Source organism: Corvus kubaryi, unplaced genomic scaffold, assembly GCF_017639235.1.
Source record: "Corvus kubaryi isolate FWS band 111438036 unplaced genomic scaffold, C.kubaryi_AGA036_p1.0 split1-37296, whole genome shotgun sequence".
In the NCBI taxonomy this organism is placed as follows: domain Eukaryota; kingdom Metazoa; phylum Chordata; class Aves; order Passeriformes; family Corvidae; genus Corvus; species Corvus kubaryi.
In genome coordinates, this window is record NW_024582075.1 from 13,741,291 (window position 1) to 13,761,326 (window position 20,036).

At 37.5% G+C, this 20,036-nt stretch overlaps 1 protein-coding gene across 21 annotated transcripts in view; it reads left to right on the forward strand.

Annotated features, from left to right (window-relative positions):
- Nucleotides 1-20,036, forward strand: part of MPDZ (multiple PDZ domain crumbs cell polarity complex component) — a 101,959-nt gene that overhangs the window by 37,419 nt on the left and 44,504 nt on the right. For 11 of the 21 annotated variants that reach the window (XR_006013638.1, XM_042013205.1, XM_042013204.1 and 8 more), the window contains exons 16-23: nucleotides 40-225; nucleotides 2,909-3,118; nucleotides 5,554-5,670; nucleotides 8,208-8,366; nucleotides 11,246-11,533; nucleotides 12,443-12,566; nucleotides 15,613-15,811; nucleotides 18,709-18,750. Coding sequence is in view for 20 of the 21 variants with exons in the window: in XM_042013205.1 (XP_041869139.1) it covers nucleotides 40-225; nucleotides 2,909-3,118; nucleotides 5,554-5,670; nucleotides 8,208-8,366; nucleotides 11,246-11,533; nucleotides 12,443-12,566; nucleotides 15,613-15,811; nucleotides 18,709-18,750 (1,325 nt within the window). In the remaining variant the exon portion in view is untranslated. The remainder of the gene's footprint in view (nucleotides 1-39; nucleotides 226-2,908; nucleotides 3,119-5,553; nucleotides 5,671-8,207; nucleotides 8,367-11,245; nucleotides 11,534-12,442; nucleotides 12,567-15,612; nucleotides 15,812-18,708; nucleotides 18,751-20,036) is intronic. The other 10 variants (XM_042013209.1, XM_042013218.1, XM_042013220.1 and 7 more) reach the window with 4 other exon arrangements.

Genomic DNA, 20,036 nt, shown 5'->3' on the forward strand with positions numbered 1-20,036 from the left:
CTTTACATTTTATTGGTGATTTTTTACTGTTTTTATCAGGGTCACATAGAACTTGGATTCATTGGCTCCTCAGACACAGAGGGAACAGTTTTGGAAACAGCCGATGAGGGTCAGAGTGTGGAAGAGGTGCAGAGCTCATCTTTGGCAATGTGGGAAACAGAAGTACAGCACATTGAGCTGGAGAAAGGGAGTATGGGGCTTGGATTTAGCATATTGGACTATCAGGTAACTTCTGCACTTCTTTGAATAGAGAACAAAGTACTTCATATTGTTTGGATCTTGCAGTATGTTCTATATATTTTAAGGATAATTTTAGGCATTCCAGTAATTATATTACATATTCCTCTCATTATATTAAGACTGCAGGTTCTAATGATGATGGTAATACTGGTTCAGAAAAACAAATAATCCATTATATACTAGGGTTTTCAGAAAGCTCTCTTCTAGTGACCCAGGGACAATGAATGATGTAGCCAGCATATTTAGGCATTTAGCCATGTATTTTGCACCTGCAGTGAGGTGTTTAGGGCAAGATCCAATAAAGGACTTAGATGCTTAAAGCAGGATTTACTAAAACCCAGAACTGTAATTCTGAAATCCCTTGCTTATCTGCTGTCTGTCGAGGACATGCTTAAACATCCCCATCATTTTGTGTTTGACTTCAGAATTCCTAGATATCTAAACTATATTTCTTGGTGTGTCCCAATAAACGGCTTAGTGCCTGTCTCTTGCCTTCACTTGGTCAGGATCCCAGAACAAATATTCCTTCTGTTCCCAGTTTTCCAGTGGATGATTTTTAATTGAACCTCAAGTAATTTCTCCCTGTGGTCTATGTAGGCTTTTGCTGAGCTGTTTTGTGGTGCTGTGGAATCAGGTCTCTGTCCAGATCTCTGTTGGATCTTGTCCCTAGGAGTATATGCATTTACATCTGGAGATCACTTCCAGGTGGAAATTATGGCCCCAGGGCACTCCTTAGAATTAACCTATGCCTTAGAGATTGCATTTGCGCACTGATAAGGAGAAGAGCAGTGTAGAGAAATAAGGTGAAGGATAAAGGCATAGTCAAGTGTCTTTTATGAATCAGTGACTACTCTTTAATATGTTGCTCATGATGCTCTGCAGTCAGACATCACAGATGAGCCTGAGTATTTGAAGTCCATGTCAGCACATGGTGAAACATATTTTTGCTTAAGCCTTTTCTGAGCATTAAGAAAAATGGTGGGTTCGTATGTGGTTAGTGACTGAATTTTGTTTATGGATAACAGTAGTAAAGGCTTGTGGGAAGTGCCTTAAATTGGTTAATATATTTTTCAAATGTGAGTTAGTCTTACAACTTTAGTCAGCTTTCTGAAACTTAGCTTTTTTTTTATGTTATGATATTTGTGTATTCTCATTTTTTGTCTCTTTCGATATGCAGTAAAAAGAATTCACTGTCACTGAAGTTTTGCTTTCTTATAAGACTGTGAATAATAAATTTACACTGAGATTTATATTGGTATTTTGCTGTTTCCATCAAATTTTCAATTGATTTCCAATGAACAGTGACTAAAGTTAGGAGAATTATGTTCATACTAATACATTCCTCATGTTTTATACAATGGCAGGCCTGTAGAAAAGTCTACATAATTTCTAACCTTAAGGAAGACTATCACATAGACTAGAGAGGCTTGTTTCTTTTTTTTTTTCCCCAAAAGTGTGTCAAGCAGTGCCTTCTAAAGTTACAGTGCAAGTATTTGTTGTTAAAATAGTGAGGAAGATGTCAGTGCTCAGGCTCAAGCACTATCTGCAGCACTGCTAGTTATTTCCACTTGTGAAGTGTCTTATTGCTCCATGGCATACTTTTTACTGCATTAACTGCCATCAGATGATAAGGATCTTCTTGATGTCCTTCCTTCCTTCCCTCCCTCCATCAACACTTCTCTCCCATACCAGCTTTCACCAGTCTCCCTGTTCCTGTGGCTTTCTCATGTCACCTTGATGGTATCCATCCTTTCAGATGTACATCTTGACATGGAAACTTGTTACAACTGTGTGCTGATTTGTAGATGTTCGTTTTTCTCTACCTTTGCTATCAGTAAAGCTGTTACATGATTACATTTTTTGGGGTTTTTTTCTGTTCATGCACTCAAGTGAACTGCATGTTGGAAGTATTAACATGATGTTCCTTGTGAATGTAGTTCTGTAAGAATCACACAAATATGTTGCATGTGTGATAGTTGTTATAGCAGAATCATATGTTCCTGTTACTAGTATTTGATGCTAGCTCTTTTTATAAAAATCAGTGTATTGGAGGATGGTCACTTAAAAGCAGTTTTCTTTCTTAAAAGCAAACACCACTTTGTTTTGTCTTGTTGATTAGAGTCCTGTATCAGTACATTCCTGTCTCATGTAAGTATTTGATTAGGCATGTGCAAGAACTTGCCTCTTGAAGAGTGCTTTCTCAGTTGAGCAAGATCATGAAGTATCAGACAGTTATTGAAAAGAACTCCTTTGTCCCCAGTCTACATTGTTACATTTGCCCCAGTCTACATTGCCCACCTGTGTCCTCAAACCTCTGAGTGTAAGGGAGGATGGCGTTTGCAACACCGCCATTGCAGTAAGAAGTATATGAATTTCTGATGTGTATGGACAACATTCTGCAATTTAGTAGTATTTTGTACTGGAGATACATGATGGAACATCACCTACAAAGGAGTAATAATTTTCATGTTTAAGAATTAAAAATAAGTGGAGGTCTAAATGTATGGACCATACAGACGGGAGGGTTTGCTCCTACTGAAGGTTCATCTGGAGGAAAGCAACACTTCTTAACACAATTCTGGTTCGTAAAAGCTCAAGAATAAAAATTCACCTTTCAAGATATAAAAGAGTAAAACAATGAAATCTTTTTCTTCCTTTATTTAATTAGGATCCTGTTGATCCAGCAAACACTGTAATTGTGATTCGCTCATTAGTTCCTGGGGGTGTGGCTGAGCAAGATGGCAGACTTCTTCCCGGAGATCGGCTTATGTTTGTCAATGATATCAACCTGGAAAATGGCAGCCTGGAGGAAGCGGTGCAAGCACTGAAAGGAGCCCCAACAGGAACAGTTAAAATAGGAGTTGCAAAACCACTGCCTGTAAGGATTTGGGAATTCAGTGTGTACTTATCATGTCATTCAAGCTGGTACATACTGGTCCTGACTTCTCCATACATTTTGTGTGTTTTGGGGTACACCTGGGTGGCCCAACTATTGTCTTGCATATAGGAGTGGCTTGGGTAGTGTATGGCTGGTGTAGTGTTTGCAGGACCTAGCACACCTGTCTTGCAGCTGAGAGAACAGCAAAGCACCTTGCAACCAGCAGAGTCTTTCAGGGCTGAAAGTTGACAGGGGTAATATTGTACGCTGTACACTTTACATAGTTCTCTGAATGTGTGAGATGGTGACATAAAGTTGTTTTTATTTGATTTGCCTGGAATTTACCAAATCCTTTCCTTTGCAGGGTATAGTATTGTTACACCTGTTATGCTGCTCAGAGAGGGTGTTTGATTTATTCTGGGTGGTGTGTGGGAGAAACAACAAAACTTTCAAGAGGTTCAATAACAAACTTTTACTTACAAGCTTTATAACATTAAGGTAGAAAAAGGTGCTTGGCAAATTTTAAAATGTAGGCATTTTGGTTAGAAATGCAACACTATAAAAGCATAAAAGTAATACTTTAGGAAAATGTATAAGGGAAAAGAAAGAGAAAGGATGAGGGTAGAAAGGCATGTAGTCACCACCCATGGATCCAGTGACAAGACTTGATTGTTGTGATTTTGATGCCCCTTGTTTGAACCGCTGGTCAGAGTCTTGGTCCATCAGGGATAGGGGAAACCCATGAAACACAAAGTTCAGTGGGTTAATATACACTTAGGCTGGATGAGAATGTCCAGGTCCAGGTACTTCCCCTGGGATGGAAAGTTTTGCACTGTCTCATGTAACACTGTAGATCACGAGGCATTTCTAGAGTCTTTGATGGTTTATGACACCTAAGATATTACAGCTTCCTTTCAGGACCACATAGTTTAGCCAATTATAGCCCATGACAAGGCATGAATACCTTCAGCATATGTGTGAGTGTCTTGGCACTTCTCCAGAGGGGAGTTTTTACACCTGAGCCACTTGTGTAATGGGCATGATAAAAAGCACTATCCCACCTCACAGGATTTGCTTTTTACTAGCTTCTTACCTTATCTGGCTCAAAACCCAGCTTGCAGTCTCTGGTGGTGTGTGTGTACACTCTCTGCATCTGGGTGACTACTTTGTGCCTGGTCAACAAAGCACCTGCTGCTTCTGTAAGTGTTTGACTCATCGACCATTAGCATTCCAGTCCCTCACAAGTATATATGCAATATTGGTATTCATACAGCACACTTTGTTTATGTAGTAGTGTGTAGTCTTCAGTTTGTATGCATCTATACAACTGGTTATTTCCGGCTTGGCTTTAGAAGATAGTCTGTAACAATTCAAAAAAGGAAGTTGAAGGAGACCTGTGGTGGCTGAGATAGTGTATCAGTAAGAATGCTAGTGAACTAAGGTCTCTGATGGGTTAAATTCAAATCAGTAGAATGGCGTTAGTTCATACATATGGGGAAGTTACCTTTCTCTGTATTAGTAAGCCCAAGCACAGTTTTAGGGGTTAATTTTTGCTTTTCAGGAGTTGATAATCTTGTAATCCTTGTGGATGTAGATACCAAATTTTCATTCTTAGTAGATCTTTGTGGAGAGAGTGGGAGGGAATGGCTGTAGTTTAAGTTCCCAGAAACTTTACTTTTCGTAGTAGGAGAGTATGTTTTAACCTGCTCTGTTAAATTATTTTTTTTATTGGAGACTCCATCTTAATTGCAATCAAAAATTGCATACTCTAGAAGATGTCACTTTAAAAGAGAAAATACATGGGGGTTTTGTTTCTGTTCCCAAAAGTTGTAAACATAAGGCAATACTTCAGTATTTCGTTTGTTATGCTTGCCAACTAATTTAACATTGCAAATAATCACTGCTTTTTTTGCAGTACTGGACAAAATGCACCTACTAACAAATTATGTTGGAAAAAGCTATTGGTTTAGAGTCAGAATTATGTTTTGTCCTCTAGAGTCTGGCAGATACAATTGTAAAACAGAGAGAGCCTGCAAACAAGATTGCTCTGTGTCTAGCAAGGTTATAAAGACCTTTGCTACTAGGCTCTTTCTCTGTTGGCAGCTGTGGCGGCAGTTTTAGTATATCTTTATTAAGAACAGAAATTGAAAATGAGCTTAGACTAAGTTGTGGGATCTGTGGTATACCTGGATAAGCCTTTTTTGTTACTTGGGGTTACAGAATGAGGTGTGAAGCTGAATCAATTCAGGTAAATTTGAAAAAAAAAAGTTGTCTCTTTACCTACTGAATACTATGACTGTGGTTGAAATGAACTCTTTGCTGCATTTGGAATCCATCTGCCTTTCTAAACAGCCCCCTGCCCCCCTTGCAGAATGCACTCTGCACCTCCTGTGTTCAGGCCACTCATCCGACTCAGAGCTTCGTTCTTTCTGCAGCTTTCACCTGAGGAGGGCTATGTCTCTGCTAAGGAAGATTGCTTTTTCTACACTGCCCAGTCACTTGAGGAAGAGGGGCCAGCTGATGCAGCCCTCTTCCATGCTGAGCTGGCTCTGGTTAGTGGCCCAACTTACCACAGATTTCTTCAGTCTTTGCATTTTGTAGTGAAAGGAGTTGCCTTGTCACTGTCCAGTTATTACTGCTTATTTTTCAGTGTTTGCTGTCTTTACGTTACTCATCCACCGTAGGTGGGATGGATCCTGACATTGTAGAAATTGGCATCTAGAGACTTCAGCTTTTTGCATGAGCTGTGAATCTGGCCTATGATATATTAATTACTGGGGGGAAAAAAAACATACTTTGCTGATGTTTTCAAAAGTGCATGGCTATCCTTGCATCCACTTGTCCTTGCATGCACTGAACATCCTTTTGGAAATCTCACCTTTTTTAGCAAAATGTTCATGTGCTTATTCTTCTGTGTATCGTAATACATCACTTCTTTACCATGGAAAGATTTTTATACTCCCTTTTTGCATGTAATCCAGCTTTACAAGGAGCGCTGTCTTTGAAAGCTGCAAATACTTCCTCCTAATAATATTCTTCAGCCTTCAACATCAATCAGTGATTATGAGATTTACAAGGTCAAAAGGTGTTCACTTGTACAAACAATGCGGCTTACCTGAGCATTCAGTGCCTTACATAGCCCAGAAGTTACCAATAAAAACTCAGATTAAAAAGACACAGGAAATAGGGCTCTACAAAAAAGCAAAAAATCCGCCAACTCCGCCTCCCGCAAAATAAAAAAAAACCAACCCAGAATAGATATGTATATGTATGTATTCTAAGTGTGAATCCTTATAGTTATTTTTCTGGTCTGGATCTAATGTTGAAATTATTAGGCCCTTATTTTCTGGGGACTTGAGCAGGGAAGCAGTTTCTAAGCACCAGAACTTAGTTCACTACAGAAAAACTCAAAACTAAACAAAAACCTGAAATGGGTCCTGTCAAGGTGAAAATCTCTGCATTACTGCTTCCAGCATGTTTGCTGTTTTTTCACATTTGCAGATGACAAGCTGGCTTATTAACTTCCCTTTAAACAGACTGCATGTTTTTAATTCTTCAGTTTGTTCCCTTTAGCAGTTAGGTAATAGTATTTGTCTTGCTCCATTCATTGAGAAGAAGCATGAGTTTTATATTCTAAATGACCTTTAATTAAAGATGTGTTGAAATGATCAGATTAAAACTATCTAAAAATTTGACTTCCATCTGTGGTTCATATTTAAAAAAACTTGTGAAAAAAAGCAAGGAAAATACATGACATAATAAAATTGTCAATCAAGTTTGTCAGTTTCTAATTGAATGTGCAAAATAGGAAACTAAATGTGCAGTCACCCAGCTGAAGATACGTTTTCAGAGTGCACATATGAGATAATTCTTTTTTGTAGACAGATCTGTACTCAGATTCTACAGATCTGTCCTGAATTTTCACAATACTTTTTTTAGAGCATAGCTTTGGTAAAATAAATATGCATTTTCTAGAAGATGAGCTGAGAGTAAGTTACAGCAAAGAAGCAGTTTGGATTAGTAGTTAAGTCTTCAGGCTTGAAATAATTAAAAAAAAAAATCCTTTTTACCCTGAAAAGGAATCAATATGTTGAATTACTGCAGGCAATTGTTGCTATTGCTATAATGAATTCATAGTATGATGAACGACAGGGGCTGAAAAACAAGTTAGTCCCATCTCTGTAGGTGGGTGCACTCATCTGCTTCATACAAGTTTATTATACGGGCATGGCTCTTAACCCAGTGATCATTTTTGTTGGCCTACACTATGTTCTTGAGCTCTGCTGGGGACATAAAATAATAATCAAAGTGTAGTATATAAAGCACCATAAATTAGGATTTTTAGGGCTTAATTTTATTCTAGTATTTGAAAGAATATGAGTCTTGGGAAAAATTATGTTTCATTAAAAAAAAAAAAGGCAAAAATACCCATGAACTCATGTCTATGTCTGAAACTCTTCTAAAAATTTTATTTCTCATAAATAAAAGAGAAATAGAAATACAGGAATGCCCATAGTAATCTTGTTGTCAAAACCAAAATAATTTAAAATCTAATAAAAATATAATGTAATGAATTTTTCATATAAATGTTCTGTAAAGCACTGCAGTTTCCAGATGATTGTTTTTAAAAGCATATAAAAATAACTGAGCCTAAGAAGTTGAGTCAAGGGAACATTCCTGACATGTGGCACTAAGTAAAGTTCATTATTTTTTCCATGCTAATTTTTTTAAAAGAAAATTAAAAAGGAAAGAAAAAAAGCCCTAAAGAAATCAAAATATTGACACCAAGGACTACAGCAGAATTCTCCCAATGCTTTATACTTCTATTAATAGGCATGAGCCTGCCTCAGCCCCGCAACTTCCTCTGGTTCAGACTCTGGCTTTACTTCAGATATTCTTTACAAGCTTTGAAGTTGTGGTAATACAGATTATTACTGGAAGCAGAAAATTTTCCTACTGCACTGTGCAAATGTAATTTCAATCTAAACACGGAATACCAAAAAAAAAAGAAGTGGCTGGTGTGCATGTGTTTGGAGCTTATGTGGTATGATGGCAACAGCCTGGCTGATTGAATTGCTTTTGTTGTTAGGTGGACTCTGGCGAGGCAGATCTAGTGGATGAGTCCACCTTTGAATCACAGTATTCTCTAGAGAGAGACGTCTTCCAGGATTCAGTGACAGCTCTGCATGACAGCGCCTGTAGCGGTGAGGTGAACGACAGCTTTTCTCTTCCATTATCAACTCCAAAGGTAAAAATGAGGATGGTTTTATTGATGGCAAACTTTAATTTTAAGTGTGAGCAGGCTGTATTATCAGATATAAATGTTTTGTGTCATCATGGATCAAAATGCTCTATTTGTTACAAAGTTAAATTTTTGTTTAGAGTAATGCTGATGTCTTGCAGATGTCTTTGTTGAAGAGAGAGGCAGATAGGAGGCACAAAGCTTGGATTTTTGCTAGATAAGGCATGATTTAGCCAGAGTATGGTGAGGTGTTTGTAGTATTAAAGGTGTGGTGAGCAGTCTGCTAGAAAAATATAATTGTCATTCAAAGCATAGTAAAGAGTGGTAGCACAAAATGACTGTTGCTCTATGGTATTTTAGTATGAAAAGCAAGAGTAAATTTTCATCCTAAGTTTTGCTTTTATGCTTCAAAATTAGTATGTTTCTGTGGTTTTGAATGAAATTTTCATAATGATGCTGTAATTAAATATGTATACATCAAAACTCTGCTAATAATTTTTATTTAAAGCAATAAATGAATATTTATTTAACAGTGTTAAGAAGACCGGTAGCTTTTTTTGGTTCTTGGTCACATACTCATAATGACCTGATTGTGTTTTGTTTCTTTCCATGGTTTTTCATATTCGTTTTTTCTTTTAAATCTTTAGATTTATTTCACTAACCTAGAGCCTTCCAATTCCATTCTCCTAGCAGTCATCACTGAAAACCACTGGTTTTGCAGTCTGTGGTCTTGAGTAGAGTAGCTGCTGCTTTTTCGGCCACACCTGAGCTGCAGTAACTGCCGTTAACCTTTCTGGAATACAATTAGCCCTTATGAGAGGCTGGTTGGAAAGCTAGATTCATCTTCTAATGGTTTCTCCTAATCCACAGAAGAGCACATCTCTGCTGTGCCAGTGGGACAGCTTGCATTGTTTAACTCTGTAATTGTTACTTAAATGGATTATGCATTTTACATGCTTAAGAGCATTTTGTGAGATAGAGACTGGATCTACATTATGTAGTACATTGAGGCTCTAGAGAGTCTTTAGTTATTTTCAGTAGCGACTTAAAGATAGCTTTGGTTTACATGTTCTTTTAAAATGCCACGGTCCTGACTTTTCAGTGTTCATCTCTGTATACCAGTATGAGGTGAGCATTAAGTTCTCATCAAGTAACCTATTCGTGGTTCACAAAACAAACATAGTGGGAAAATCTGTTCATTAATGAAGACTTTTGAAGCAGGTGAACTGGAATAAAAATTAAAACAGCACTACTTGATGCTATGAGGAATGCAGAGATATTTCAGTTATTTCTGGCTGCAGGGCAGTTGGCAGGTTCTGAGTGTCACTTTGGTGTCACATTTAAAATAGATGATGAAAAACATACTTAAAATGAAGATGCTCTAGTGAGGCCACATGTTACTATAGTTACAAATTCCTGAAATTGTGTTATTCTTAAAAAATTACAGCACTGACTTTAAGTGAAATAAAAATAAAAACAAGCATATGATGCAACTCTTAATATGTATATATGACATATGAAATAAATGGTTAATATAATCTGATGCTTGTTTTCACTGGTCTGGAAATGGATACACAACAGAGTAGATGTCTCAGAAGTATTTGAAACCTTGTAAAATAATTTTAATAGATTATAGTACTTGTGTTCTTTTCTCAGAAAGGTAGAAAATTATGTCATTGATTATATCATACAGATTAGTTGTATTTAGGCTTTGGTCAATTATCTTCTCAGCTGTTACTTAAACTACTTATTTACTTGTTAGGCTTTTTTGATTCTTGTCTGGGTACAGAACAAGCATGTATGCACCTCATGAAAGTTGACAAAAATGAATTCTGTGGCTCTTGAGACAAAATGTTGCAAAATATCCCCAAATCCTGGGAATCTTTCCAACTTTTTGAAAAAGGAATAGAACAATTAATAGGACCAGTGGATAACAACTAAGACAGATAGAGGTAGTTGTTTCTGACTACTTTTTTTGCATTTCAGAGAAAAATCCCTGATACTGATACAGAGCCTGTAAGTCTAACTTCTGAGTCCTCGATGTATCTTTTTAAAATCTAATGGCATACATGTTTTTAAAATAACTTACTTTAAAAGGTCAGCTAGAGAATATTTGAAGGTTTTTTTTCCAGAATGTTGTGATTATTGAAATCCCTTGAAACATTTCAAAGGCAGCACCTCAGAACTGTGGAAGTCTAAACGAATGTGTGGAGAGCTTAGTCCTAGTACTGCAGCCATAATTGTTAGATTTGCAATAAGTATTATCCAGTAAGCTTCTGTAATTGCATTATTGTATTTCATTGTTGTGACACTTCAAATCCCCCATATTCACTTTTTGCTGAGGTTTGACCAAGTTTGTACTTGTCACTCTTTCTGAGAAAGAGAAATCTTAATATGTTTCTCCTCAGTTAAATGGATGATTACGTTGCATTCTTATGTCTGAGCTGTATGGAATTCCTCTTTTCTTGCTAAGTGTGCTGATAGTAAAGACATTGGTCTTGCAAAGTTCTTTCACCTGAGAAAAACAATTGGATGCTTGAATTTTAAAAACTTACTGGAATTATGTCTAGTATGAGAATGTGTAAGTGAATGTTACTTTGCTGAAGTTAGTAGAAAGTTATTGAAGAGTACCAAGTTAGAGTTAGTAACTTACTTTACTGATTTCTGGTATTATAAAGCAGAAGAAATTGTTTAAGAAATCAAGTTCACTGTATAGTAGAATGAATGCCTCTTGGGAATTGCAGATGAGGTTGATCTTACTGATCTTACAGCAGTATGTTTAAATTCTATGAGATTAGTTTTTGTTTAAGGTTTTAGCATGATATGTGGTTTTGAATTATACTACAAATGAATGGTAATTGTTCACTGTCTCCTGTGTTGAACAGTCTGTTGGAGAGGAATGCCCAAATGCTGCAGCTGATTTCCATGTATCTGAGAAGAATCTGTACAACATGAATCTGGATCAGAGACTGAGAGATGAAAAGTCTGTAGTGGACTGTAGCCTGGAAACTGCAAGTGATTTAACTAAAACAGATCTTCTGACTCTGGATGTTTCGGATATCAACCAAAATGAAAGTGAAAATACAGCAACATGGACAGGATCTCAGACAGCACCAGAAATTGTACTAAATATAAGCCTTGCTACTACCCCACAGCTTGATCCCAATGAAAAAGTAGTTATTTTCCTTTTTTTTTTTGATAATAATTTAAAAGCGTACAGAAAGCCTGTAATTAGGCCAAAGAATTCCGTACAGAAATTGTCACTGGCCAACAACCACATGTAGTTCTTTGATTATTAATGTCCTTCAAATGTGTGAGCTCACATCAAAACTTCGGAATTTAGACTTTTCCAACAGGGCGTAATTTCTGGCATCAAGATAGAATTTTCTCAGAGCCTGGCAGTACAGGGGCATATACAAGTCTTCTAAGGCCTCACATCATTAGATACTGCTGGACCACAGTGTACCCACTGGGCAGGACACGGGAGTTTTTGTAGCCCTTGTTAACCTTCACAGGGGCATGAGTGCAAATAGGAGGCACATAGCTGGAATCTGGCCTAGGAAACCAAGGGGGAGTGGTGTGAATATCCTGCATCATGGTGTTCTTGCAAGCCTGTGCAGTTCAGCTCACAAACTGACCTGTGATGCTGCAGTGTGCAAACATAATATTCCTTTATGTTTCAGTCACTGTGACATGTGTTTCTTATTTTAAACCACTGTTTAGTGCTTTATTAAGAAATGCTTAAAAAAGCTGCAATTTCATACAAGATTTGTTACTTAGTACTGGCAAATTGTCAGACATCTATGGTGAATGAATCTGAGGCCCTTGAATTCATCTTACTAATTTTGATATCCCTAAATTAAAATCATGCTTTTTGGTAGATTTGGTATATTGCCTGAATGAAAACAGAAATCATGATGTTTGTTTGATCTTTGATGAACTGACTATACCAATGTGTATATAAGGAGTCTGACTTAATTATGTCCATGGCTTTTGTATAAGGCAAAAGTAGTTGAGATCAGTATGATGAATCATATTTTTATGTTGGTAATCTGAACTAATGTTATTTTTCCTTATGTTAGGATCAATTGCTTTTAATGGAAAAGAGATGCCCAGTATCTTTGGAGGGAAGTTCCACACCCCCAAATTCAGTCAAAAACATGTATGAGAAGACAATCACTATTGCAAAAGGCAATTCAAGCCTAGGTAAGTTAGCGGACTTTTTTTGTAACCTCTTCAGGAATATGGCTTTTGGTTTCCCTTGTATGTTTTATTGGTAAAACCTAAATATTTTCCATTTAGTGGGGACAGGATATTCATTCTTTGCTGCTCTTGTCCTTTTTGACTGTGATGGCACTGGATTCATTTGCTGTCGCTGTGAACACAAAAGTGAAATGTGCAGTCTCACTGAGAATTTATTTTCTCATAAAGGAGTTTAGTCTTTCCTAAATGTTGACAGAACAATTTTAATGCATTTTCAATGTCTGTACTAATACCGTGGACAAACAAGATACAGCCGAGGAATCCTGTAGACGAATATTATGGTCAAAGAGCTGCAGACGAGACTTCCAAGTAATTGTTAGCACAAAATGGTCTTGTTTCCTGAGGATGGTTAAAAGGGTCTAAACAAGCTGTTTTCTTCCTTGCCTCAAATTTGTACTTGAATCCAAAGTGCCTCAATGTTTCTGAAAATCATATTATTGATAAATTTAATAGGTATTATTTTTGGCTTAATGATACTACCATTTTGTAGTGAAGTTCAAAGTTTTTAGGTATCTGCACTCTGGAACTTCCTGAGCATACTGACTAGAAACATGTTTTGGAGTGAACACACACAACAGATGATAATGTTTTTCATTGTCCTATCCTGCTCCTTGGTGTAGCCCTGGGCAGTGTGAGGGGGAGAACAAGAACAGAACCCTCCAAGAACCCACACCGGGAAGGCTTTGTGTTGAAAGGCAGTGATGTGTCCCTCCTGTTCACGGCTTGTGTGTTCATTTGGTTAGATTTAGGTTCCTGGTGCTGTTTCTTCCAGCCAACTGCATATTCTTGTAGACTCTCTGGGATTGACAGGGCAGGACTTTGTGTCAGTGCTGGCTATTAGCAGTAACTCTTCAAGTGCTTTAAAATGGGCTGTCCACAGAACTGGATGTTTATAAACAGTCCCCAGTCGGGACTTCCTTGCTGTGCAGAGGTGGGTGTCAGTCTATTACAGCTGTGATGCTGTATTTCAGTGGGCACCTCGACCTGGAGTAACCTGCTTTCTGATGGCTGGATGCTTGGTCTGTGGCGTATCACCTTCATGAAACAGCCATCCTTCAAAAGGGCTAATTAAAGTCAGGGTTTTGAAAACAGAAGGATGTAGAAAAGGCTGATACAGGTATAAAGTTTATCTTTCATTGGGATGAGGTGCTCGGTTAACTACTACCTTTACTGGCCTCATTGCTAGGCTGTATCAAGTGCAGGTCACAATGCATTTTGGGGTACCTGGATTTTGTATAAAAAAGTTTTCTTTGCAATAAACTCTTCATTCAGTGGAATAGGTTTTCATTTATGTGTATGAGTATTTTAAGTGCAGTGAACATCAAAGCAAATTTCATATCAAGCATAATACAGCATGAAAATACAGCATGAAAATACAGCCTTGGGGCAGGGTGCATATTGCAGACATTGTATGCATGAAAAATAAGACTGGTCTTGATATGTACAAAGTATGAATGTGAATATTGCTTTCTTCTGGCTTTTGACTGTACCATTTTTCTTCCAGTCTGAGTGTGCTCTGGCCTGGGAAGCAGCCTGGGCACAGTGACCACTTTACGCACATGGTTGCTCTGCTTTTACCTTCCATTTTTAAAAAAGAGCTAAGTCAAGAACTATGAATGATGTTGAAAGCTGCAGCTGCATCAATTAAATAATTGAGAGTTGAGAACTGGCACTTCTTTTTTCCTTTTAAATGGTGTCACCCATAGTTTGCAGCAGCTCTTTAAAGCCAGCCACAGCTGGAGCTTTAACATTTGGCTGTGATTATTTAAAAGATAAGAAGCACCCAAATGCAGAAGAGGAGCTGAAATGCCATTTTCCTGTGCAAAAGTTTTGGCAACTTTACAGTGGCATTTGCATTTTTAACCTGAAAATGTGGGTGTCCAAAGTGTGACACCAGCCTTCCAGATCTGTAATGATATCAGCATAGAAAAAGGGAAAGGGAGTTTGTTGTATGTATGTTTTTCTAAGGTGCTATTTTACTACCCTTGGTAATGTCTGTTACTGTCCTAGCTAAACAGCAAAGTTAGGTTCAGAATTTCAAACCAGAATTTCAGAAAAATAAAATGGTTTTTATGAAGCAGTAGTATTAAGATAGTGGAAGTCCACTGGGTGGACTTCAAGGGTCCCAGCCCTGCCTTTCACACGGCCTTAGTGAAGAACAGTTTTTCCTGAAACCATTACTAGGGTTTGTTTCATGATCACCGACTGCCCTGAAGGTAAGTGACAACTCATGTGTGTAAGAACAGTCACAGTGACACATGAAGCCCATCATAAGTCAGTCTGTATGGGTTCCCCGTGGGAGAAGAGGGACAAGAGCATTTCTGTCTCATTTCCCATTACTGAAAAGAAAGAGGAGTTAAAGCATGTATAAATATTGAGAAGCAGTATTCTGCTGTGCCAGAGGTAGGATACTGGTTTAAGTAAAATATTGGACTGTATCCATTAGCAGTATGCAGACTTTCACAGAAGTCAGGATACTCTTCTGGGTCTAAGCTATGGCCCACATAGGAGAGCCGGAATGCAGTCAACCATGTCAGTGGGATCTAATTCACACTTTCTGTTGAAAATAAGTGTGTATTTGTTTTCAGCCTATTAATTACCTGTTTAATCATTTAACCTTCTTTCCAAAGAGAGTTGTCATAAATGAAAGTAAAATGTGTATAAACCCAGTGAACCATTAGCAGAGTGGAGACTTTAAATGGTTTTAAAGCAATTTTATTATCTTTCTTATTTTTTGCTTTAATTTCCACTGTCCCAAATTTTTTTGTATTGAGCTGAGTATGTGAAATGACAACAAGGTAAAGCTACTGTGATTGTGATTTGTAATTGCTATCTCAAAGGGTGAGACTAAGAGCAACATTTATAGGCTTGGTGATATTGATAGGTCAGCTGACTTTTTCTTTCCCTGTGCCCCAAGTTACATTTCTTTATCTTGGCACCCAGAGCTGTGGCTCAAAGACATTAACTGTTTCATGTGTTTTTTGTATAGGGATGACAGTAAGTTCTAATAAAGATGGTTTGGGAGTGATAGTTCGCAGTGTCATCCATGGAGGCTCAATAAGTCGTGATGGACGGATTGGTGTAGGGGACTGCATCCTGTCCATTAATGAAGAGTCAACCACTAACTTAACCAATGCACAAGCCCGGGCTATGCTGAGACGACATTCACTCATTGGACCAGATATAAAGTAGGTAAAACTAGATGACGAATTATGGTAGGAAAAAGCTAATAATAACTTTTTTTTTTATTTATGCAAGTATTTTAAATGAAAATTTTGTTATTTCACATGAATTTACTGTTAAGATGCAGCTTCAGATGGGTAATTCACCTTCAGATTACATTTCCAAGGCTTTCAAAGACGAGATCACTTGTATGAGAAGCTTCAGATGTTCTTAGAAATTACTGTCATGAGTATCATCATCATTACTGCCCTGCCTAGTTTTACGAAAGAATAGGATTAGTCAGAATTTTGCATTCATAGTATGACTCTTCTAAAGAAAGTAACAATTTTCTCAAGACGTTTGTGATTCTTGAAGGTGGACTGTCCTGGCCATTGCACAAGTGATTTAATTTGATTTTTTAATGGGTTTTGGTTTTAGCTGCCAGATAGAAAGTATGAAATATTATGTTAATGCAGAAATTAATGCTTAAAACATTTCAGTACCTCTGTGACCAACAGTAGAAACACTGTTTTGTGTAGTTACTTCCAATTTTTTATTAGTACATATGAATGAGCTGTTGCTCATGTGCATATGAATGAGCTCTGCTCTTGGTAGTAGTAGTTTTAAACTTCCAATAATTAATACAAGTTTTGAGAAATCCACTTGATGAGAAAGTTTCTTCCTCTCAAGTTCAAACAATTTACAGAATTTTAACTCTGCCTTAAGGTACAATTCTACCTAGCTGCTGTGGCTGTGTAATTAACTTTGCCCACAAGCACCATGTAGAAATGAGGCTGTTCCTGAAGTTGTGGGTGAAGCTGTAGACACACCAAAGCTGGGTTTACAGCTTCAAAACCTAGTGGCTGTTTTCTCTGTTTAGCCTGTGGTTACATTGATTGGGTCAGATATGCAAATGGGATTAATGGAGTTGTTGGTAATAAAAGCCTCTACTTATTTGAGAGGGTGGCCTTGGAAGAATCAGTCCAGTCCCAGTGTGGTTACAGATAACTGTGGTCAGAACTGAATTCAGAATGGACAGCAGGGCATTCCATACTTGCCCAGAAGTATTCTAGTTTGGAAGAGACCTAGTGTTTTGGGAACAGGTGGGCAAAGTAACTTCACTGTGGGTGGTAGGTTTACTTGCCTGCCCCACAGCTGTCATTCATTTAAGATTATGATTTAATGTAAGCCTATTTAAATAAAGGGATATGCTCATATAATCAATTACATTGTTGTCAGTGCCGTCAGGAATATAAGCGAGTCAGTGTTGATGAAGTGTGACATTTATTACTGTAGGCTTCCAAACTACAACTCCAACTGTCATGATTGAAATCGGTTGTATGCGTTTGCATGTCTGTGTGTATCTGCTTAGAGACACAAATGCTTCAGCACCATTTTTCTATGAAGAGTGTTTTCTTAGTGCTGGTGTTACATGATCAAATATAGATGTGTTCATTATTTGTGCTTATCCTTTTATAGCTGCTGTATTTTATGCTGTGTGACTACAAGTTTTGTTTTGTAGTCGTATTCTTTTGCAGATATGTTGGAAATACTAAAATCTTGCCTTAGATGTGGATATTTAGATTTTCTAGAGAAAAATGCATCCCGTTTCTGAAAGATATTGCAGAAAAGGGGCAGTAGCTGTTCTTACTCTTACTCAAGATTTTTGTCTTTTGCTTTGTATTTATGTCTTTGTTGCATTCCTATGACAAGTTTTAAAGTGAAGCCAGCTTCTCCACTTCAGAAACAGAAAGACTAAATCCTTCAGTAGCTTCTAAAGGAGTCTTGAAAGGAAAATTACAGTATTTTTGGGGCTACGCAGTTTTGTTATAAAACTATTCAGGATAATGAAACTTTTCTTTAATTTTTAACTTGCAGGAACATTACAGGATCCCAGAAAAATATTATGATATAAACATGTGGGTAACATCCCAAATCAGAAATTTGGAGATGAGGAGCTTCATGTTCAGATAGTTCTTCATTTTTGCTGAGAAGGATATACACAAACCTCCCCTGCTCTCACCTCCCCCACCCCCCCATATTTGTCAATTTAGAGCTAATGTGGCACATCACCTTGCAGCATTTGTGATTTAAGGGCCAGCTTTTCAAAGATTTAAGTTGAATCTCTTTGGTGTCTTATTTGGAAAACAAGGATATGCTAACACTCAGACGTGATCATATAGATATCATTCCTCTTAGTCCTTACTGCAAAATTTACCCCTTAACTTTTAGACTGAGCTTTTTTGGAGTAGCAGGGTTCACCAAAAAGTGATTAAGCAGAACTATTTTGCTTGCAAAACTGTATTTCAAACAGTGGCAAATAATATTTGCAGAGAAAACACAAAGCCGTTCTTACTGGCCATGTAAAGGCATTGTTTAATTTTATTAAAGGAAATTTGTTTTTGAATAGTTCAAGAACCAGCAATCTGAGTTTCAGAGTTGGGTATTTAATTTTTTTCCCTCTTTGTGTGTGGAAAACCAGATGTGTGGCCTTACCAGAATGTATTCTGTTTCACTTCTCACTCTACCTTGCCAGGAGCTCTTATATTTCCGTAATAATAGCCAATGCTTTGTGCTCAGCAGCAGCTGCTTGTAACATCTGTCAGATAATTATAAAGCTGAATTAGAATTCACCTGACTAAACTGGAGGGATGAATTCCGGATCAAGAAATAAGAGAGATTGCAATTCCATTTTCCATGCGTCATAATAATCACTGCTATAGACAATAATAAAGAGCAGATGTTTTCTGGGTTAGATGTAGATGAAGTGGAGGTGGAATAGGACAAAAAAACAGAAAGGAGGAAAAAAAAGAACAGCTCACACTTCTACATCCTTAAATATGCCTCTCGCATTCATCTTGAGACATTGATATTAATTAACACCATTATAAAAAGACACTGCATCATATGCTTCACATTCTAGATCTTCTCCAGCACCTGCTGATGATCAGGCCCTCTGTTATGTGTGAGTATTGGCGATTCAGAAACTCATTATGGCTCTGTGTTGCAACTTGTCTGTAAAATCATTCCATGCTTTTATGACATCAATAGTAATGTCAGGGATATATCCAGATATAGGTACATATTCTCTTTCTCCTCATGTATGTATATGTGTGCATGCACATGTGGCTGCACATGTGGATGTGTATATATTTTTTCTTTAATTAAAAAGGATATGACTGTGTGTGTATAATTGTATTATATATTTATATATGGCTTTAAACTTGAAGATTGGAGCATACTTTCTAAGTCTGGAATGAATATACCAGTATTTTAAAAAAATCATTGCTAATATTTTTTAATTTCATCTATGACAGCCACCCGAGGTGTGCTCAGAGCACGTGTGTGTGTTGTGTGTATGTGTACAAGGTTCACTTCTAGAATTGGCATGAGTACAATGTACTGATATCTGGATTAATCTCAGTGTCATATTTTCTGTGGCACTTACATTTTACTTCCTCATGTATGAAAAGGTTCAAATTGAACCTTAAGTGTTAATTACATTAATTTGTCCTGAGCATTTTCCATACTTTGTAATTTGATTTGTTGGTGTTTTGAGGTTTTGTGTGGCTGTTCAGTCAAGCATGTGATAAATGTTCCTCTGTACTGCATGCAGTGTTGTGTTTACAAGTATTTTCATATGTACAACCATTGGTGTTTCCATTGTCACTGCTTTAGTTGCTAGTGCATATCTCTGGGGGTAGGAGAAGTGGTGATAGCTCTCAAGAAAGAAAACCAGAACGCTTTTCTTTCAAGCTGTACAGCTACAAAAGAGAGAAAAATGGTTAAACCATGCATATACTTTCCTTTGAAATTGTTGAACTTTAATTTTTCTTGCAGCGAAGAAATACAACACAGAAGTGGAGCAGTCATTTACTTATATTCTGTCTTCTGTGTCTTCATCTCTGTTTTCTGGCTCTTGTTTCTCTTGCTGTCTTCCCTGTAACTGTATTAAAACAGTAACAGTCTGTTTTGCAGGTGAACTATTCAGGTGCCTTGATGGGGTTTTATTTTCACTTTACAGCACAAGGTTCAACAGTTGGTCAGAGGAGCCAAAACCATTTCTTGTTCCGTGCTTATCATCCCAGCCACAGTCTGAGCTGTTCAGGATGATGCTGAATGTCTTCAGACATCACTTTGACCTCTGAGTGAGCTCCAGTAGCAGTCCAGCAAGTGATGGATTTGATAACTGTGAGGTGTCTGCCTGTCTCGGTTTTGAAAGACAGGTGTCTGCTAAGGAAGGCAGAGGCC